The 23,840-nt window shown below is 40.6% G+C and overlaps 1 protein-coding gene across 2 annotated transcripts in view; it reads right to left on the reverse strand.

Annotated features, from left to right (window-relative positions):
• LOC110520593 (tissue factor pathway inhibitor) overlaps positions 1-22,778 on the reverse strand; it is a 46,878-nt gene extending 24,100 nt beyond the window's left edge. The window contains exon 1 of one of the 2 annotated variants that reach the window (XM_036975222.1): positions 22,596-22,778. In XM_036975222.1, the coding sequence (XP_036831117.1) occupies positions 22,596-22,683 (88 nt within the window). In that variant the 5' untranslated portion in view covers positions 22,684-22,778. The remainder of the gene's footprint in view (positions 1-22,595) is intronic. The other variant, XM_021597988.2, reaches the window with a different exon arrangement.
• Positions 22,779-23,840: the final 1,062 nt, after the last annotated feature.

Here is a 23,840-nt window from a genome sequence, read left to right on the forward strand (position 1 = left end):
CGGCCTAAGTGGAGTCTTTTGTGTAGACATGTATCTAGCTAGCTAAATGAATGAACCGGAATAATCCCAACTCATAGTACTACCAATACAAACATTGTCATAGCTGAAGTATGAATTTGCAGGTCGCTAAAGCAAACCAACTATTTTCAATGATAGCTAGCTAACAATAAGCTATAATTAGAAACGCATATGGATTTCTGATTCAAATAATATTACTACACAGATCATACACGTAACGTAACGTTAGCTAGCTAGCGAGCCAGCAAGCTAACGTTTGCTAGCTAACTAACAGTACGCTTTAACTTGCAATAAAAATGACTTTCTGACAAAATTAGAAACATATCTGAAAATGGAGCTAGACTCTTACCAGTATACATGGATGAACGCGTCACGACAGACTGGAAACATTTAACTCTGTTTTGTTTGTAGCTAACTTTACATCTTGCTTGGCCAGCGTTGTGTCAAGTCACTAAGGTCCACATTGACCGTGGCAATGTGCAGAAAGTATCCCATCACTTTTTCCTACTGATCTATCGATAGCACCTGCTAAATTCAGGGCATCAATGTTGTTGAGAAAAGTAGCAAAACTTTTGTAGTTCTCGATGGATAACGTTATATCTTTCTAAAACAGTAGAAAGGACTATCAACACATACTGAGCAGTTTATAAACAGAAGTGTGCTACATGGCAGACCAATTCAAAGTAATCTCCCGGAGTGTCCAGCCCATCTATTGGCTTTTTCTGTGGCTAAACCAACTGGGCTAGTAATTTAACAATTTTATTCGTATTTATGGATGGAATACAAGTTTGTTATTTAGGCACATAAATGTTTGTTTCTACCAAAAAACAAACACATTTTGATTAAAAAATGAATGTTTACGTTCAAGGGCCGTTTCTGTGAAGTAGTGACGTGCGAACATGTACCAGGTTTTCTGAAACGAGTCCCAAAGTTAGTCTGACAGGGACTATATTGGTGTTTATTGGTTAAAAAGGTCTGCACTCTGCCAAGTTGGTCTGAAAGTTGGTCCTGGGAATTCTACATTTTAACAGGAAGTCTTTTAGTGGCTGGCTCTGCTAGCACATCCCAGTAAAAAGTCATTGAATGATTTAAACCCTTTTCATCACTACACAGTAAACCCTTTGATTATGTTGTAAAAAATTGCTAAATTGGACATAAATATGATATTTAGCCTGAGTTACAAAAATTTATATTTACATGATGCTGAAACAAGTGTACAAGCCGACCTGAAGTAAACGAACGAGGCAAAAGTGCAAGTCAAATGTCTCTAAAGTAAGCCAATGTTTACTTGAGGTTGCTATGATGTTACAGAGCTGCTTTTGGACTGATATATCTGAGGATACAAGTACAAAGCAAACACTTCAGATACACCTCAAATATCATTTATCATACAAGACAGAGAGTTTCAAGGACACAAGAGGACGCAGTCCACTATTCATGTGTGAATGTTTTCCGCCTAGCAACTCAAGTCCTTCCTTGAAGAGGATGTGATTATATTGTAGAATAAATGGAAGACACCCAGAGAGAGAGCTTTCGTCTCATGTCACGCTCAGACGATCAACACTTTAGATGTGCTTGAATAAAATGGGAAGATCAATATGTTGTTCTTTTCCAGGTTATCAACACTCAGATGATACAAACGAGATAAAGGGAACCCTTTTATCTTGGCAGCAGTAAACTGAACTGCATTGGAACTCAGAGCTACATTCAATACTATTCCTTAGAGGGATTACCACTGCAGCAGCCAATCAGAGCACGTACTTGTTTTCCAATAACAACACATATGAATTGTGAAACTCAATGGAATTTCATAACCAGTCCAATTTGTACAACTTAAGCTCTAGAACGCCCAAATGGAATTGTCATTGTTATTTAAAGTACTGCCAACCTTTTATTGCTCGGTACTACCATATCGCAAATACGGCAAACACACACACACACACACTTCCAAAAGGGCCTCTACACTCCATCACAATGTGAGTCTAATTACTGTTACTGAGGTCCCCACAGAGGTGATCAGCAGAATCCTATCTGACATTATAAACTTGGTGGTTAGAGTCCTGAATGCTGATTGGCTGACAGACGTGGTATATCAGACCGTACACCACGAGTATGACAAAACATTTATTTTTACTACTCTAATTACGTTGGTAACCAGTTTATAATAGCAATAAGGCACCTCGGGTGTTTGTGGTATATCGCCAATATACCACGACTAAGAGCTGCGTTGCGTCGTGTCTAAGAAAAGCCCTTGGCCGTGGTTTATTTGCCATTTACCACACACCCTTGTTGCCTTATTTTTTAAATATAGCATGCCCTTTCACTTTCACTTTCTTTACCCACCCCTTTCACTATCCTTACCCACTACCCACCCCTTTCACTGTCCTTACCCACTACCCATCCCTTTCACTGTCCTTACCCACTACCCATCCCTTTCACTGTCCTTACCCACTACCCATCCCTTTCACTGTCCTTACCCAATACCAGGCTAGACAATCTGGACCCTTTTTAAAAGTATCCGACAAATGTTTTGCAACCGTTATTACTAGCCTGTTCAACCTCTCTTTCGTATCGTCTGAGATCCCAAAAGATTGGAAAGCTGCCGCGGTCATCCCCCTCTTCAAAGGGGGAGACACTCTAGACCCAAACTGCTACAGACCTATATCTATCCTACCCTGCATTTCTAAGGTCTTCGAAAGCCAAGTTAACAAACAGATCACCGACCATTTCGAATCCTACCGTACCTTCTCCGCTATGCAATCTGGTTTCTGAGTTGGTCATGGGTGCACCTGAGCCACGCTCAAGGTCCTAAACAATATCATAACTAGAGGTCGACTGATTAATCGGAATGGCCGATTAATAAACGATTTTAAACTTATCTTATAAAAAACCATCAGTCATAATAACTAGTTAACTACACATGGTTGATGATATTACTAGATATTATCTAGCGTGTCCTGCGTTGCATATAATCTGACTGAGCATACAAGTATCTAAGTATCTGACTGAGCGGTGGTAGGCAGAAGCAGGTGGGTAAACATTCATTCAAATAGCACTTTCGTGCGTTTTGCCAGCAGCTCTTCGTTGTGCGTCAAGCATTGCGCTGTTTATGACTTCAAGCCTATCAACTCCCGAGATGAGGCTGGTGTAACCGAAGTGAATTGGCTAGCTAGTCAGCGCGCGCTAATACCGTTTCAAACGTCACTCGCTCTGAGCCTTCTAGTAGTTGTTCCCCTTGCTCTGCATGGGTAATGCTGCATCGATGGTGGCTGTTGTCATTGTGTTGCCTATAGTGCCTATAAGAACATCCAATAGTCAAAGGTTAATGAAATACAAATGGTATAGAGGGAAATAGTCCTATAATAACTACAACCTAAAACTTCTTACCTGGGAATATTGAAGACTCATGTTAAAAGGAACCACCAGCTTTCATATGTTCACATGTTCTGAGCAAGGAACTGAAACGTTAGCTTTCTTACATAGCACATATTGCACTTTTACTTTCTTCTCCAACACTTTGTTTTTGCATTATTTAAACCAAATTGAACATGTTTCATTATTTACTTGAGGCTAAATTGATTTTATTGATGTATTATATTAGATTAAAATAAATGTTAATTCAGTATTGTTGTAATTGTCATTATTACAAATAAATAAATAAATAAATTGGCCGATTAATCGGTATCGTCTTTTTTGGTCCTCCAATAATCGGTATCGGTATTGGCGTTGAAAAATCATAATCGGTCGACCTCTAATCATAACTGCCATCGATAAGAGACAATACTGTGCAGCTGTATTCTTCGACCTGGCCAAGGCTTTCGACTCTGTCAATCACCACATTCTTATCGGCAGACTCAACAGCCTTGGTTTCTCAAATGACTGCCCCACCTGGTTCATCAACTACTTCTCAGACAGAGTTCAGTGTGTCAAATTGGAGGGCCTGTTGTCCGAACCTCTGGCTGTCTCTATGGGGGTGCCACAGGGTCCAATCCTCGGGCAAACGCTCTTCTCTGTATACATCAATGATACATCAACACATCTTGCTGCTGGTGATCCTCTGATCCACCTCTACGCAGACGACATCATTCTGTATACATCTGGCCCTTCGTTGAACACTGTGTTAACTAACCTCCAGACGAGCTTCAATGGCATACAACTCTCTTTCAGTGACCTCCAACTGCTCTTAAATGCTAGTAAAACTAAATGCATGCTCTTCAACCGATCACTGCCCACACCTGCCCGCCCATCCAGCATCACTACTCTGGAAGGTTCTGACTTAGAATATGTGGACAACTACAAAAACCTAGGTGTCTGGCTAGACTGTAAACTATCCTTCCAGACTCACATTAAGCATCTCCAATCCAACGCTCTACTCAACAAATTGGATGCAATCTTTCACAGTGCCATCCATTTTGTCACTAAAGCCATAGCAGCACCCACATGTAGCACGCGCACCAGCAGGCATATTTCACTGGTCACCCCCAAAGCCAATTCCTCCTTCGGCCGCCTTTCCTTCCAGTTCTCTGCTGCCACTGACTGGAACGAACTGCAAAAATCACTGAAGCTGGAGTCTCATATCTCCCTCACTAGCTTTGAGCTACAGCTGTCAGAGCAGCTCACAGATCACTGCACATAGCCAATCTGTAAATAGCCCATCCAACTACCTCATCCCCATACTGTTATTATTATTATTTTTTGCTCCTTTGTACTCCAGTATCTCTACTTGGACACTCATCTTCTACACATCTATCACTCCAGTGTTTAATTGCGATATTGTAATTATTTCGCCACTATGGCCTATTTATTGCCTTACCTCCCTTATCCTACCTCATTTGCATACAGAGTATATAGACTTTTTCTATCGTATTATTGACTGTGTTTGTTTATTCCATATGTAACTCTCAAATCAAATCAAAAGTATTTATATAGCCCTTCGTACATCAGCTGATATCTCAAAGTGCTGTACAGAAACACATTCTAAAACCCCAAACAGCAAGCAATGCAGGTGTAGAAGCACGGTGGCTAGGAAAAACTCCCTAGAAAGGCCAAAACCTAGGAAGAAACCTAGAGAGGAACCAGGCTATCAGGGGTGGCCAGTCCTTTTCTGGCTGTGCCGGGTGGAAATTATAACAGAACTCTGTGTTGTTGTCTGTGTCACACTGCATTGCTTTATCATGGCCAGGTCGCAGTTGTAAATGAGAACTTGTTCTCAACTAGCCTACCTGGTTAAATAAAGGTGAAATAAATAAATAAAATACCCACCCCTTTCACTATCCTTACCCACTACCCATCCCTTTCACTTTCCTTACCCACTACCCATCCCTTTCACTTTCCTTTCACTAACCTTACCCATTACCAATCCATTTTTTCTATCCTTACCCACTACCCACCCCTTTCACTTTCCTTACCCACTACCCATCCCTTTCACTTTCCTTACTCACTACCCACCCCTTTCACTTTCCTTACCCACTACCCACCCCTTTCACGTTCCTTACCCACTACCCATCCCTTTCACTATCCTTACCCACTACCCATCCCTTTCACTTTCCTTACCCACGACACATCCCTTTCACTTTCCTTACTCACTACCCATCCCTTTCACTTTCCTTACCCACTACCCACCCCTTTCACTTTCCTTACCCACGACACATCCCTTTCACTTTCCTTACCCACTACCCATCCCTTTCACTTTCCTTACCCACTACCCATCCCTTTCACTTTCCTTACCCACTACCCATCTCTTTCACTTTCCTTACCCACTACCCATCCCTTTCACTTTCCTTACCCACTACCCATCCCTTTCACTTTCCTTACCCACTACCCATCCCTTTCACTTTCCTTACCCACTACCCATCCCTTTCACTTTCCATCCCTTTCCTTACCCACTACCCATCCCTTTCACTTTCCTTACTCACTACCCACCCCTTTCACTGTCCTTACCCACTAGCCACCCCTTTCACTTTCCATCCCTTTCCTTACCCACTACCCATCCCTTTCACTTTCCTTACTCACTACCCACCCCTTTCACTTTCCTTACCAACGACACATCCGGCCCTACCCACCACCCATCCCTTTCCTTACCCACTACCCATCCCTTTCCTTACCCACTAGCTATCCCTTTCCTTACCCACTACCTACCCCTTTCCTTACCCACTACCCATTCCTTTCCTTGCCCACTACCCATTCCTTTCCTTACCCACTACGTATCCCTTTCCTTACCCACTACCTATCCCTTTCCTTGCCTTACCCAGACAAGAGACAAATGCATTGAGCAGTAAATGTGACCATATGTTCTGAAGGTGTAGGTTCTAAATGTGTTCTGGCATCAGGAGAGAAGCTTTAATCAGATCCACTACTGAATATCCAGGCCTTGCATTATTACTAAAGGGAGTGGGGGAGGAAAATAAAGTATAAAAGCAGGACGAGCAATACAACCTATGAAACAGTCTCAAACTAAAGGTTGACTACGCCAAGCCACTAACATACATTATTATCTCAAAAAGCAGAAGCTCTTTTGCAAATCCTTTGAACAATTCCCAAGCCTTGCCCTAATACGGAGAAAATCAAGGAACCTCTACCACTCCCCATTAAAAGCACTTTACATAGTATTGCTCACTCTGTTCAGATCTCTTGTGAAAGGCAAGTGTAGACTCAGACCAACCAGGCCTCTTTTCCGCACCTTTTGTACACTCTTGGGTTTCAGCAGTTCTGCATGAGAGCTTAGCACAACATTTCACAACATCTTGTTATGACATCTCCCTACATCGTTACGTGAGAGTTCTGATCTGTTATCTCATCAAATGTATTGTAGGCTACGCTTAGCAGAACGCTTGCATCGTAGGTACTTAAAAGGCATGTGTCTGAACATACAGCATCTCTCTCTATATCTTGAGAACATCAGACCTGGTGTTTTCATGAGAGTTCTCTTCTCACCATGTGGCCTGTTATTTTATACAGCACGTCAGGGACATTTTGGGGCTAGAGTATAGGGCTAGAAATGTCACTGGTTCGAATCCCGGAGCCGACAAAGTGAAAACCTGTGGCTGTGACCTTGAGCAAGGCAATTAACCCAAATTGCTCCAAGGGCGCTGGACAATGGTGACACTGGCCATGATCCCATTCGCTGCGGTCGTCTCAGGGGGAGTTGGGATATACAAAAAAATAAAATCCATTACGCAATAGTACATGTGTGCAACAGGACAAATATAAGCCCTACTCAAAATATTATTATTTTGACAAAAGAAAATTCTAAAGAGGTTGTGAAAAATCTACCATATCAATTCATATAGGCCTATTTAGGCAAGGCATTTGAATCAAACCAGGTTGGGGTTACATCACATCTTCATAGATTATCACCGGCTTTTCATGAACGTCACAGTCAAATAAGAAAGTGGGTATAAGTATGGGAAAGGCTTGAGGCAGTAAGTAATAGTGTCTTTTGACACAACGGCTGAAGAATTGAATGGTCAAAATGGGTCACTAATGTGCAGTGGAAGATCCTGGCCAATCATAGGAAAACATATGGCCTCATAGAGATAAGAGAGGGGGGAAACCCAGCTCACAGGCCACCTTTCTAGCTCCACTGTGTTCTCAAAAAATGTAATCTTAAACCATTTCATTAGGGTTTTCATTTTGTTTCCAAGTCTTCCAGTAACTCAAGCCACATGTCTGATGGAGCCCGTATCATGTAGAGACCATTGTTTCCTGACCTCAGCACTGAATCATCTGTTAGTCAGACAGGAAGAACCACCATAATCCTATCCGCTCACAGATGCTCGGTGAAATCCTCATCAGCCTACATACACACCCCACATACTGTATACTCCCCCCAACAGTTTAAGAACAAGGAAACATATATCCCTATCAACTCAGACATGCACCAGCCTGTACTGACTCATAGGAAGAGGCATGACACACAGGGCTATTAGATGGTTGAACACAAAGCAATAAGTGACATCATACAGTCTGTTACTCCCGGCAACTGCAATAAAATGTGTCATTTGGCCCTTTGTTCAGTTTGCCCAAGGTGCATCCTATTTCTATCAATTTTTAACTCCTACACTACGCACAAACCCTTGTCTTAATGATTTTGAATGACAACATTGATGTTTATAAGGCTACGGTATCATAATGACCTGGAAAGTATTGGAAGCCCCTATGAGATATAAACTTTTAATTCGAGTTTTGAAAAGTGGGACGCAGTATCTCTTTTTTAGCCCGACCAACTTTGTATTGTGGGTGAGGGAAAGCCTGATAGCTAGCCAGTCAGGGGCTGATGGAAGCAATGGGCAGGGAGTATGCATTGCTTCTCCAGATATAGCACCGCAAGTTGAAGCACACCAATTTCTCCAAGTGACAGTGGACAGGACATTGGGATTAACCTGTGGCTGAGGCTCCAGCCAAGTACATTTGTCATCTCAACGCTGTGTCATGCATTAGTGCAAAGACATTTTCTCACATGCTCCACTGTTTGTCACTGTATCCCAATGCAGTGCCAGAGCCTTTCTGGAAGTGGTGAAACTGCACTTCATGTGTGCAACTGAACTGAATCACAAGAGAATAAATGTCTCTTTCCAGCAGAGACGTAAACATCTAGCTGAGTGTCTGTATCACTCTGATGAAGTTAAAGCTGAATATGTAGGCTCTGACAATGTTTTACACCGAATATGTATTCATTTGTTCACTCTGACTGGCATGCACAAAGTGAACATTGAGGCTATGACATGAATAGGAATTGAAGGAAAGTGAAAGTAAATAACAAACAAGGTTCTTAGATGGGAGACTTGACCGATATATAGAAAAAGCAAATGTATGTCACGTTATGGTACTGTATCTCTTGTGCAATTGATTTAACTGGGAAATGTTTTCACTTTCCGTATAGTACCAGAGCCTAGACCCTGTGTTCTTGCACTTTCCTGGTTTACTATTCAGATTTTTATCTCAATTTGTATAATTCCGGCTGCAAAAGCAAAAAACTTAACCTGTTACATTGATACGCCATACAACACTCCTTCCGTGGCCTTCAACTGCTTTTAAATGCTTGTAAACTCTCCTTCCAGACTCACATTAAGCATCTCCAATCCAAAGTTAAATATAGAATTGGCTTCCTATTTCGCAACAAAGCCTCCTTCACTTATGCCGCCAAACGTATCCTCGTAAAACTATTCTACCGATCCTTGACTTTGGAGATGTAATTTACAAAATAGCCCCCAACACTACTGAGCAAACTGGATGTAGTCTATCACAGGGCCATCTGTTTTATCACCAAAGCCCCACATACAGTGGGGCAAAAAAGTATTTAGTCAGCCACTAATTGTGCAAGTTCTCCCACTTAAAAAAGATGAGCGAGGCCTGTAATTTTAATCATAGGTGCACTTCAACTATGACAGAGAAAATGGAGAGAAAAAATCCAGAAAATCACATTGTAGGATTTTTTATTAATTTATTTGCAAATTATGGTGGAAAATAAGTATTTGGTCACCTACAAACACGCACGATGTCTGGCTCTCACAGACCTCTTCTTTAAGAAGCTCCTCGGTCCTCCACTCGTTACCTGTATTAATGGCACCTGTTTGAACTTGTTATCAGTATAAAAGACACCTGTCCACAACCTCAAACAGTCACACTCCAAACTCCACTATGGCCAAGACCAAAGAGCTGTCAAAGGACACCAGAAACAAAATTGAAGAATGAGGTAAGCAGCTTGGTTTGAAGAAATCAACTGTGGGAGCAATTATTAGGAAATGGAAGACATACAAGACCACTGATAATCTCCCTTGATCTGGAGCTCCACGCAAGATCTCACCCCGTGGGGTCAAAATGATCACAAGAACGGTGAGCAAAAATCCCAGAACCACACGGGGGGACCTAGTGAATGACCTGCAGAGAGCTGGGACCAAAGTAACAAAGCCTACCATCAGTAACACCATCAGTAACACACTACGCCGCCAGGGACTCAAATCCTGCAGTGCCAGACGTGTCCCCCTGCTTAAGCCAGTACATGTCCAGGCCCGTCTAAGGTTTGCTAGAGAGCATTTGGATGATCCAGAAGAAGATTGGGATAATGTCATATGAAACCAAAATATAACTTTTGGTAAAAACTCAACTCGTCGTGTTTGGAGGACAAAGAATGCTAAGTTGCATCAAAAAAACACCATACCTACTGTGAAGTGTAACAGTACAAATTTAGACCGTCCCCTCGCCCATACCCGGGCGCGAACCAGGGACCTTCTGCACACATCAACAGTCACCCTCGAAGCATCGTTACCCATCGCTCCACAAAAGCTGCGGCCCTTGCAGAGCAAGGGGAACTACTACTTCAAGGTCTCAGAGCAAGTGACGTCACTGATTGAAACGCTATTTAGCGCCCACGCTAACTAAGCTAGCCGTTTCACATCCGTTACAGAAGCATGGTGGTGGAAACATCATGCTTTGGGGCTGTTTTTCTGCAAAGGGACCAGGACAACTGATCCGTGTAAAGGAAAGAATGAATGGGGCCATGTATCGTGAGATTTTGAGTGAAATCCTCCTTCGATCAGCAAGGTTATTGAAGATGAAATGTGCCTGGGTCTTTCAGCATGACAATGATCCCAAACACACCGCCCAGGCAACGAAGGAGTGGCTTCGTAAGAAGCATTTCAAGGTCCTGGAGTGGCCTAGCCAGTCTCCAGATCTCAACCCCATAGAAAATCTTTGGAGGGAGTTGAAAGTCCGTGTTGCCCAGCAACAGCCCCAAAACATCACTGCTCTAGAGGAGATCTGCATGGAGGAATGGGCCAAAATACCAGCAACAGTGTGTGAAAACCTTGTGAAGACTTACAGAAAACGTTTGACCTCTGTCATTGCCAACAAAGGGTATTTAACAAAGTATTGAGATAAACTTTTGTTATTGACCAAATACTTATTTTCCAAAATAATTAGCAAATAAATACATTAACAATCCTACAATGTGATTTTCTGGATTTTTTTCTTCTAATTTTGTCTGTTATAGTTGAAGTGTACCTATGATGACAATTACAGGCCTCTCTCATCTTTTTAAGTGGGATAACTTGCACAATTGTTGGCTGACTAAATACTTTTTTGCCCCACTGTACAACCCACCACTGCGACCTCTATGCTCTCGTTGGTTGGCCCTCACTACATATCCGTCGCCAAACCCACTGGCTCCATGTGATCTGGAATTCTTTGCTAGGTAAAGCCCCGCCTTATCTCAGCTCACTGGTCACCATAGCAGCACCCACAAGTAGCACGCGCTCCAGCAGGTACAGTGCCTTGCGAAAGTATTCGGCCCCCTTGAACTTTGCGACCTTTTGCCACATTTCAGGCTTCAAACATAAAGATATAAAACTTTATTTTTTTGTGAAGAATCAACAACAAGTGGGACACAATCATGAAGTGGAACGACATTTATTGGATATTTCAAACTTTTTTAACAAATCAAAAACTGAAAAATTGGGCGTGCAAAATTATTCAGCCCCCTTAAGTTAATACTTTGTAGCGCCACCTTTTGCTGCGATTACAGCTGTAAGTCGCTTGGGGTATGTCTATCAGTTTTGCACATCGAGAGGCTCCGTGAGTGACAGCATCGTTTTGCGTATCAGTTCATAAACCATGTGGCATGGAATCGGTACGTCAAAAATCTCTCCCAACTACTTTGCAAATGTGACAGCTGTCAATTTTTTTGTCCTGAAATGAAACTGATATACTTTGTTATTTCTCACAATTTTCTTTAACCAATTATAAAAATATATAAAAATAAAAAAGTCAAATAAAATGCAGGGCCGACAGTGAAGTTCCCTACTTGTTCCCCCTTCCACATTCCTCTTCCATTTTTGTGGTAATGCTGCAATTAGTTGGTTGTAATTTTGGGTATAGCAGACATTTCCATATGTTTTTGTTAGCTACATGTGTGACATAACTCCACCTGTCCTATTTATGATATCATTTACAAAGATTATACCTTGTTTTTTATCTACTAGTATATTGTAGTTTAATCACACTATTTGTTGTATTAAATTATGTTGTATTAGTTCTATTTTATATTTGATTGAAATTCCAACCAACTTTCTATGGCTTGTTTATAAAATAGTGATTTGTTTGGGGGGGGGGGGGGGTGATTTCCTTTTCAAATAACTGGAAGTGCCATGTTGTAATCTGAATAAAGGGGAAAAGGCCATTCTTGAACATGGGGTGCGACATTATTATTAATTTGCTAGAGAACCAGTTCAGATTTAAGTATAACTTTTTGTGCGTATGGTACATTTCTGGCATATTTTATTTCAGCTCATGAAACATGGGACAAACACTTTACATGTCATTTTTGTTCAGTGTATAAAAACCGACATACGCGCCAGAGTTGCATATCACATTTAACAAACCAAACATTGATGTAAAAAGTAAAAACTCAAACCGGTCCGTGCATCAATATGAGTATATAGTAAAATATGGTATACCGCCCGCCCTATTGCAACATAGTAAGTATTAGTTCAATTATCTTTCTCAAATCTTGAGGGAAGGTAATGCAATTGCCTCGATGTTCAATGTTCAAGCTCGAAGTTCAGCTGCATTAACATTTCAATGTTACAGACACCAATCTATTTTGAAAACACATTTTTAAACGTTTATGACAATAATAACCCTGTTAAGATCAGTTCTAGAGGTTGACCGATTATGATTTTTCAACGATATCGATTATTGGAGGACCAAAAAAGCCGATACCGATTAATCGGACGATTTTTTTAAAATTTATTTGTAAAAATGACAATTACAACAATACTGAATGAACACTTATTTTAACTTAATATAATACATCAATAAAATCAATTTAGCCTCAAGTAAATAATGAAACATGTTCAATTTGGTTTAAATAATGCAAAAACAAAGTGTTGGAGAAGACAGTAAAAGTGCAATATTTGCCATATAAGAAAGCTAACGTTTCAGTTCCTTGCTCAGAACATGAGAACATATGAAAGCTGGTGGTTCCTTTTAACATCAGTCTTCAATATTTCCAGGTAAGAAGTTTTAGGTTGTAGTTATTATAGGAATTATAGGAGTATTTCCCTCTATACTATTTGTATTTCATTAACCTTCGACTATTGGATGTTTTTATAGGCACTTTAGTATTACCAGTGTAACAGTATAGCTTCCGTCCCTCTCCTCGCTCCTCCCTGGGCTCGAACCAGCAACACAATGACAACAGCCACCAACAACTAGAAAACTCAGAGCGAGTGACGTTTGAAACGCTATTAGCACGCGCTAACTAGCTAGCCATTTCACTTCGGTTACACCTCATCTCGGGAGTTGATAGGTTTGAAGTCATAAACAGCGCAATGCTTGACGCACAACGAAGAGTTGCTGGCAAAACGCATGAAAGTGCTGTTTGAATGAATGTTTACGTGCCTGCTTCTGCCTACCACCGCTCAGTCAGATACTTGTATGCTTGTATGCTCAGTCAGATTATATGCAACGCAGGACACGCTAGATCATATCTAGTAATATCATCAACCATGTGTAGTTAACAAGTGGTTATGATTGATTGTTTTTTATAAGATAAGTTTAATGCTAGCTAGCAACTTACCTTGGCTTACTGCATTCGCGCAACTCCTTGTGGAGTGCAACGAGAGAGAGGAAGGTCGTTATTGCATTGGACTAGTTAACTTCTTGATGCACCCATCCCGTTAGCGGGATCATTTTCATCAACATCTGCTGAATTGCAGCACGCCAAATTCAAATTAAATTACTAAACATATTTAATTTTCATGAAATCACAAGTGCAATATAGCAAAACACAGCTTAGCTTGTTGTTAATCCACCTGCCATGTCAGATTTCAATACAGCTTTTCGGCGAAAGCATAACAAGCGTTTATGTAAGAACATCTCTCTCAGTAGACAAAATATTACAAACACCTAGCAGCCAAGTAGATTGGTCACGAAAGTCAGAAAAGTAATAGATTAAATCGCTTACCTTTGATGATCTTCGGATATTTGCACTCACGAGACTCCCAGTTACACAATAAATGTTCCTTTTGTTCCATAAATATTATTTTTATATCCAAAATACCTCCATTTGTTTGGCTCGTTATGTTCAGAAGTCCACAGGCTTGAGCGGTCACGACATCGCAAACGAAAATTCCAAATAGTATCCGTAATGTCCATAGAAACATGTCAAACGTTTTTTATAATCAATCCTCAGGTTGTTTTTAAAATATAGAATCGATAATATATCAATCGGGACTGTCGCTTTTTCAATAGGAGAGGGAGAGACAATGGCTGCCCCACTCTGTTGAGCAAGCAAAACTCTGCGAACACCCAGCTATCCACTGACGGGATGTTATCTTTCTCGCTAATTTTTCTAAATAAAAGCCTGAAACTATGTCTAAAGACATTTGACACCTTGAGGAAGCCATTGGAAAAGGAATATGGTTGATAGGCATCCAATGGAACAGAGAGCTTTCAGGAAAAACAGCACTTCCTGTTTTGATTTTCCTCAGGTTTTTCGCCTGCAATATCAGTTCTGTTATTCTCACAGACAATATTTTTGACAGTTTTGGAAACTTTAGAGTGTTTTCTATCCTAATCTGACAATTATATGCATATTCTAGTTTCTGGGCCTGAGAAATAGGCAGTTTCAAATGGGTACGTTTTTTTGCCAAAAATGAAAATCCTGCCCCCTACACTCAAGATTGGATCCCCCTGACAAGGTGAAAATCTGTCGTTCTGCCCCTGAACAAGGCAGTTAACCCACCGTTCTTAGGCCGTCATTGAAAATAAGAATGTGTTCTTAACTGACTTGCCTAGTTAAATAAAGGTATAACAAAAAAAAATGTAATAAGTGAATTAAAAATAAATCAGCAAATCAGCGCCAAAAAATACAGTTTTCCGATTGTCATGAAAACTTGAAATCGGCCCTAATTAATCGTCCATTCCGATCAATCGGTCGACCTCTAATCAGTTCATCTTGCATTTATGCGATGGATGCAGATATGCTGCTTTCAGATCTGCCTAGCAGAGAAGACAGATAAAATGTTCAATGGATGGTAAGCCAGCATATTGATTGCTGTAGTTAAAGCAGTCTTATAAGCTTGTACCAGATGGCTCCTTGCCAGAACAATCCCAAGGAGCATGCTGCAGCAGCCCAGTGCAGTCAAAATTCTGTTTTTCCTCTGATTTACATCATAATGTATAACAGCTGATGAAACTAACACTGTAAAATTGTTAACGAATTTGATCTGTGTAATTTCCTGATAGTTGTTGGTTGAAAATACAATATACACAGGATCTTCTAATCAGCAGTTTGCATAGGAGTTTGGGGTTTTCATGGTGACATCACCATGCGGTACCATGCAGTAAATTAGTTAATAGACCAATAACAAAGACAGTTCCAAACCTCTGCCAATAACAGCTAGTTTTCAGTTTTCCCCTCCCCACTTAGACCACTCACAGACAAGTCCAAGCTAAATTCTTGCTTGAGAAATAGTTTTGCTAAAAAGCTATTTTTACCCATTTTAATTTAAATCTATTACAGTAAAGAACTTTATTGTTTGTCACGGCCGTCAAAAGAAGTGGACCAGTGTGGTGAGCATACATTTTCCTTTTATTTTAAAATGTCGCCAACAAAACAACAAACGAAAGAAACAGCCGTGAGGCTTACAGGGCGAAGTTTCACAAACAAAGTTAACTACCCACACTGACAGGAGGGGAAAAGGGCTACCTAAGTATGATTCCCAATCAGAGACAACGATACACAGCTGTCCCTGATTGAGAACCACACTCGGCCAAAACATAGAAATAAAGAAACATAGAAAACAAAACATAGAATGCCCACACCACATCACACCCTGCCCTAACCAAATAGAGAAATAAAACGTCTCTCTAAGGTCAGGGCGTGACATTGTTACTCAGAAATGATATGACATTGTTCCTGTTCCCAAGAAAGCTTAGGTAATTGAGCTAAACGACTACCGCCCCCGTAGCACTCACTTCCGTCATCATGAAGTGCTTTGAGGGACTAGTCAAGGACCATATCACCTCCCCCCTACCTGACACCCTAGACCCACTCCAATTTGCTTACCACCCCAATAAGTCCACAGACGACGCAATCGCAACCACACTGCACACTGCCCTAACCCATCTGGACAAGAGGAATACCTATGTGAGAATGCTGTTCATCGACTACAGCTCAGCATTTAACACCATAGTACCCTCCAAACTCGTCATCAAGCTCGAGACCCTGGGTCTCCACCCCGCCCTTTTGTCACCAAAAGCACTCACAAACTTTTACAAATGCACAATCGAGAGCATCCTGTCGGGCTGTATCACCGCCTGGTACAGCAACTGCTCCGCCCACAACCGTAAGGCTCTCCAGAGGGTAGTGAGGTCTGCACAACGCATCACCAGGGGCAAACTACCTGCCCTCCAGGACACCTACTCCACCCGATGTCACAGGAAGGCCATAAAGATCATCAAGGACAACAACCACCCGAGCCACTGCCTGTTCACCCCGCTGTCATCCAGAAAGCGAGGTCAGTACAGGTGCATCAAAGCAGGGACCGAGAGACTGAAAAACAGCTTATATTTCAAGGCCATCAGACTGTTAAAAAGCCACCACTAACATTGAGTGGCTGCTGCCAACATACTGACTCAACTCCAGCCACTTTAATAATGGAAATTGATGGAAAAAAATGGAAAAGAAATGATCACTAGCCACTTTAAACAATGCCACTTAATATAATGTTTACATACCCCACATTACTCATCTCATATGTATATACTGTACTCTATATCATCTACTGCATCTTGCCATCTTGATGTAATACATGTATCACTAGCCACTTTAAACAATGCCACTTTTATATGTTTACATACCCTACATTACTCATCTCATATGGATATACTGTACTCGATACCATCTACTGCATCTTGCCTATGCCGTTCTGTACCATCGCTAATTCATATATCTTTATGTACATATTCTTTATCCCTTTACACTTGTGTGTATAAGGTAGTAGTTGTGGAATTGTTAGGTTAGATTACTCATTGGTTATCACTGCATTGTCGGAACTAGAAGCACTAGTATTTCGCTACACTCGCATTAACATCTGCTAACCATGTGTATGTGACAAATAAAATTTGATTTGATTTGATATTGATATAAAAATGGCTATATTGGACCTTTAAATTGCCTGCAGATGAGATTTATGGTCATTTTAAACTGACACTGTCCCATTAAAAATTTTTAGGGCCGAACACTGACTAAGTGTTGAAATCATTGCACATTTTCACTGGTCGAACCCAAAGGGCTGCCACTCTTTTATAGATCTCATCAGGTGATCTAGCTACTGTAGCCTACCTCACAAACTCACAACAATACACTAAAACAGAGTTACAGTAAGCTTTCCTGAAGTCACGCTCCTTAATATATAAGCTAAAAGCAAATTAAAAATGGCACATTCTAAGCAATTTCCTTTTGCATATCGCCGGGGGCTTTAGCATAGCGGACCATATCAAACAGTGAGTGAACAGCTTATTAAATTTCCCCAGAAATGCATGCTGTTTATGCTGTTCACCTCCACCAGATGACTAGAGGGGCATTAAGATTCCCGTCCATTTCAAAGTTGATACTAATGTTGTGTTTGTAAAAGGGCAGAGAATTCTTCTACTGTTTTTCCTCTAATTTACTTTTAAAAAATAGCAACGCAACATGCAACCATTTCAAAGATTTTGCTGAATAACAATTCTTATAAGGAAGTTAGTCAATTTAAATGAATTGATTAGGCCCTAATCTATGGATTTCACATGAATTGCCAGGCCAACCCACTGGGGAGCCAGACCCAGCCAATCAGAAGGAGTTTTTATTACAGACAGAAATTCCCCCCCTCCCTTCCTCTGATGATCACGCAAGTGAAGAAGCCGGATGTGGAGGTTGTGGGCTGGTGTGGTTATACGTGGTCTGCGGTTGTGAAGCCAGTTGGACGTACTGCCAAATTCTCTAAAAAGATGTTGGAGGCGGTTTATGGTAGAGAAATTAACATCAATTTCTCTGGCAACAGCTAAGGTGGACATTCCTGCAGTCAGCATGCAAATGATGGGCACTCAAGCATATTGTATACTTCAAGAAGGTCAGGGTTGTGATATAGAGGCCAATTGCTTGTTGTGTATTTGTGTTTGTGTAAATCATTACAAGTTAATAATGAGTGTGTACACTACACTGTGAGGTGCCCTAAAAATGTAAACTTGCAAAAAGGCAACAAACTTGTTAAAGACCAAACTTATAGTGTCTAAATGTACATACCAGGTTGAATTCAGTGTTTGGATTAAACAAGACCTATTTTACAGATGTAGGATTGTCATTTGAGCCAGTTTGCTACAGCAGGAAAATAATCCTACAGCAACAAGATCTGTGGAATTATTATTTGGAATTATAATTCATGGACATTTTTGTAGGAGTTTCTACATTTTTCGCAAAGTTCTCCTGCAACAGGGTGATCAAATTAAGATCTGCCATCTTTAGCAGTCATATCATGACTTTGGCCCAGATGTGGGCCATGTCCTAGGTAACACACATGACATTAAAACACATACAGTAATAAAGTGGTCATAAAATGGCAATAGTACAGTAACACGTTATATCCCAGTAAAATACCAATATGAGGGGATTTAAATTCTATTGCAGACTATTGAACTTCATATGTCTTCTACAGAACCTCAATGACAGGCCGTCGAGGATACCTGGCCAGGTTTGCCCTACAGTATATTTTGTACCATCCCTACTCATTGCGCCACCTTAACAACCTTTGAGACTATTGCAACCTGGCATAAGGAACTCCCAGCTGCAGCTCTGATCAGGGTATGAACTGTGCGCCATCTGGACAAGGAAGAAGCCACTGCTCCAAAACCACCATTAAAAAAAAGCCAGACGACGGTTTGCAAATGCATATGGGGACAAAGATCGTACTTTTTGGAGAAATGTTCTCTGGTCTGATGAAACAAAAATAGAACTGTTTGTCCATAATGACCATCGTTATGTTTGGAGGAAAAAGGGGGAGGCTTGCAAGCCGAAGACCACCATCCCAACCGTGAAGCACGGGGGTGGCAGCATCATGTTGGGGGGTGCTTTGCTGCAGGAGGAACTGGTGCCCTTCACAAAATAGATGGCTTCATGAGGAAGGAAAATTATGTGGATAAATTGAAGCAACATCTCAAGACATCAGTCAGGAGGTTAAAGCTTGGTCGCAAATGGGTCTTCCAAATGAACAATGACCCCAAGCATACTTCCAAAGTTGTGGCAAAATGGCTTAAGGACAACAAAGTCAAGGTATTGGAGTGGCCATCACAAAGCCCTGAACTCAATCCTATAGAAAATGTGTGGCCAGAACTGAAAAAGCACGAGCGAGCAAGGAGGCCTACAAACCTGACACAGTTACTTACACCAGCTCTGACAAAATTCCCCCAACTTATTGTGGGAACCTTGTGGAAGGCTACCCAAAACAATTGACCCAAGTTAAACAATTTAAAGGCAATGCTACCAAATACTAATTGAGTGTACGTAAACATCTGACCCACTGGGAATGTGATGAAAGAAATAAAAGCTTAAATAAATCTCTCTCTACTATTATTCTAACGTTTCACATTCTTAAAATAAAGTGATGATCCTAATTGACCTAAAACAGGGAATTTTTACTCAGATTAAATGTCAGGAATTGTGAAAAACTGAGTTGAAATGTATTTGGCTAAGGTGTGCGTACTCTTCCGACATCAACTGTATAGAGCCGTATTGGTGTGTATTCTCAGAAAAGTAGTTATTCTAGGGCAAACCTAAAACAGTCTTAATTTGAATCCAGGTTTCTCTGGGGTCATTATATAAGGGGCAGTGCAGTTAACTTGATTTTCCAGATCCCCCCCCCCCCCTGATATTTCCACACTATCAGGTCGAAATAACACCCTGAAATGTTGAAAGTTATGATCATGCCCTTTTTGTGTAAGAGCTAAAAAAAATGTATCCTGAAATTTCTGCCTGTTCATGTGGGATGGAGATTTTGGCTCAGATCATGATGTCACAATCTGATCTGATTATAATACATCAATGACCATTCATCTGTGTAAGGGACAGTGGGCTCTATCACGGCTGTGTAAGTAAATACCTTCAAATTAGTTTCCTAACGCTCACACGATCAGACAGCATTTCAATGCCCAAAAGAGGCTCAGGGAAATGAATTATAAAAAAAGTTATTTTCATTAAATAAACACACAGAGTGATTTGTTAGGCATAAAGTGATGATTTCAAAATACAACTAAATAGACTGCATGGGGGCTTTAAATTGCACATATCATCATTGAGGTGGAGGTGGACCTGTATCAGTGACCTAGACCAAATAGACTGATCATCTGCAGAGATGGAGCACCTCATGCCTGTCGTTATCATTGGTTATAACTAGGTATGGCCATGTACAAAATCTAAATGACCTTAGATATATTCTTAGTGTCAGTCAAAGCTGCTGATAAAAGTCTGTCAGCGGTATGAACACTGCCTGACGACTCTGAATTCTACCGCTGCTCTATTGTTCGCTACATTCTTCAGTCTGAGACGGCCATCGTTGAAGTCGTTTGTGGTGACGTCAAAATGAGGGGTGTTGTACAAAACAAAGTCATCAGCGATTGGATTATCTCTAAGCAAACAAAGTATCAAAGCCAATGACTAATTTTCAAAATGCCCATGTGTGTTCGGACTCTGGTCCAACCCACCGTTTTCTGGAACCAATCACAATATTTAGAAAGCGTTTGCATTCTATAAATCGTCAGGGAGGTACTCAGATCCAGACTCAATGCGGAGAAGAAACTAACATCTGTGGGCGTAGCGTAGAGTTTGGCCGGCACTAGGACTCTGGGTAGTTCCGTGTAGCTCAGTTGGCAGAGCATGATGCTTGCAAAGCCAGCGTTATGGGTTTGATTCCCACAGGGGACTAGTATGAAAATGTATGCACTCACAACTGTAAGTCGCTCTGGACAAGAGCGTCTGCTAAATTAAGTAAATGCAAATGTGGAGCCAGGCAAATGAATACTTGGTAGAACTGTAATATAGAAACTAGATACCCTCTGTACAAATAATGCTGAATTGTGTTCTCCCAAAAAATTGAATTCATATAATACCCTCCAACATTCTATATGTGCAACTTGTTATGATATGTTGGGTGCTATACCATTTGGTTTTATGCGTTTTGATGCATGTTATCATAGCTCATACGACTCCCATTGTTTCATTAACAACGTTGATAATGCTGACTTGGCTGTGCCCTGTGGTTTTTATCACATAAATATGTCAAGTTGTATATTTACTTCAAAAACTAAATGATGCTTGAATCAAATGATGGTAACTCTGCTTTTTAGTACTTATGTCGATTCTACTTTGGAAAAAAACTGCACATTAAATCAAGGAAGATATTTTGGGGGGGGGGGGGGGGGGGGGGGCTTTACAGAATAAGAAATTTAAGTGTTTCCCAATTTAGCTAAAATAACAGCCTGTTTTGGTAATTTTTTTCCCCAGATAATATTGTTGACATGTCTAATGATATTTTGATGATAATTACATTTATATTTTGCTTTGATTGTTGCTTTTTCCAATAGTTTCTTATTGGGGTCAAAATGACCCCAGTTGGTAATCAATGTATGTAAAATATGTTGGGAGCTTGAGGGTTAAAAACGTGGTTTGATAAATGGCCTAAAGCTTGGAAAGAGGTTGCCTACCAGGTCTTTTAAAACGTCAAGGAGAATGCACAGTATTGGAAAACGGAAATCAAATGACTTAGTCCTTAGGCTATGTAGTTAACAAGTGGCAGGATATATGGTCAACTGACCAGGCACAATTAAAATATGACAATAGATAATAATAGCCTATTTTTAAAGTAGGACGTTTAATAGTTGTCCACATGGAATTGTATGGAATTTTACGCGTGTTCGTCAAGCACATCTGCGCACAAACACTAGGCTATAATTAACTATTAACAATGGTTAAGCCCCTTACGAAAAAGATTGCAGTCAGAGTGCAGTTTAACTGTAGTACAATGCAATATAAGTGCAGTCTAACTACAGTATGCTGCAAATCCTTCGTCCAAAAGAACACCGTTTTTTTACTACAATAATTCGGCGGTTTTACTACAATTACAGTGTGGTATCGTTCAACTGCAGTTCAATTCTGCAATTACTGCGTCCAAAATACCACAGTCGACTGCAGTTACTGCACTTTTACTGCAGTTTCAAAACTGCAATACCTTTTTTTGTAAGGTTTTGTGTCAACATAACCGAACTAAAGCTGAGAGAAATGAGCGTGAAAGTGGCATAACTCCGTTTTCTGTTTATCCATGTTGGGGATATCAGGCGCCATCATTTGATATTGAATTGGCTAAATCCAAATTACTCCCGGGCTTCTTGACACGTGAAGTCTATTCGGGGGAAATATTGAAAGACATACATCTTGAAACAACTAACTTACACAACTGTAGATCGTTGAATGCAAAGTCCAACTCGAACTCATGGACACACAAGGGAGAAAATTATATATCAACAAGTAAAAATTCTTATCTTACCTATTCCAGAGTCTGAATCACAAGATCCCAAATAAGCGGAATGAAGTAAAACAATGCATGTAATCCACCAGCTATTCATTGAAGACATGTCAGCGGTCGGGGAAGTAGACTACAGTAAAGTTGCTGTGAAACCTTCTTGAACTTTTGTTTAAAAGACTGATGATGGTAGCTGATCATCCACGCACTTCCGGTTAGTAATAGACTGGCTATATTTACTCTCCTTGATGGTGAGCTGGACACAAACTCGTAAAACGGTTCATATTACATTTTTCGAAATTAATAATAAATAACTATATTTCTAGTTCCATTATCAGTTGGACCAGTTCTCTCTTGAGATTACATATTTTTAATGTATCTAGGCAACTTCTGATTTACATTGACAGCCTATCCTGGACCAATTGTGCACATCCCTATGGGACTCCCATTCACAGCCAGATGTGAACCATGGTCTGTAGTGACTCCACTTGCAATGAGACGCAGTGCCTTAGACCACTGTGCCATATATATATATCACTTTCATTATTCACTCCTAAACCTTCTACTATGGTAAGGTGTTGCATTTGTGTATGAACATTAGCTTACACTAATAATATGAATAGATTGGGCTCCTGAGTGGCACAGCGGTCTAAGGCATTGCATCTCAGTGCAAGAGGTGTCACTATAGTCCCTGGTTTGAATCCAGGCTGTCACATCCAGCCGTGATTGGGCGGCACACAATCGACCCAGTATCGCCTGTGTTCGGCCGGGGTAGGTGGTCATTATAAATAAGAATTTGTTCTTATCTGACATGCCTAGTTAAATACATTTTTAAAATGGTGTTCACACTGTATCTTCATTACATTCTGGAGGCTACTGTGACCCTACAGAAGCACCATTACATTGCCATAATGCATTGAAAGTAAGCTACAAATGCCTCAATGTGATTTAGAGTTTTTATGTTATGGTAGTGATGAGTGGTCATTGCATGTTATTCTTCTCTCTATAACACTTTCTTTTCTAATGTTTACCAAAATCAGGTATTATACATTAGAAATAACCTGTTGATGAGTGTAAATGTATTATTATTGTTGATCTTCCAAATGTACAGTTGTCACCTTTCATATTTGGAATTCTTTGGAAACCAAAGGAACTTCTCTCTCCATAACTTGGGATGTGATGAACAGTGGCAAGCTATGACCTCTGGTCACATCTTGTCAGCTCTCTCTACACCTTAATCTGCCACTATTCATTCCACTGCAATGAAAT

The sequence above is a fragment of the Oncorhynchus mykiss genome, chromosome 3, assembly GCF_013265735.2.
Source record: "Oncorhynchus mykiss isolate Arlee chromosome 3, USDA_OmykA_1.1, whole genome shotgun sequence".
NCBI classification, from domain to species: Eukaryota; Metazoa; Chordata; class Actinopteri; order Salmoniformes; family Salmonidae; genus Oncorhynchus; species Oncorhynchus mykiss.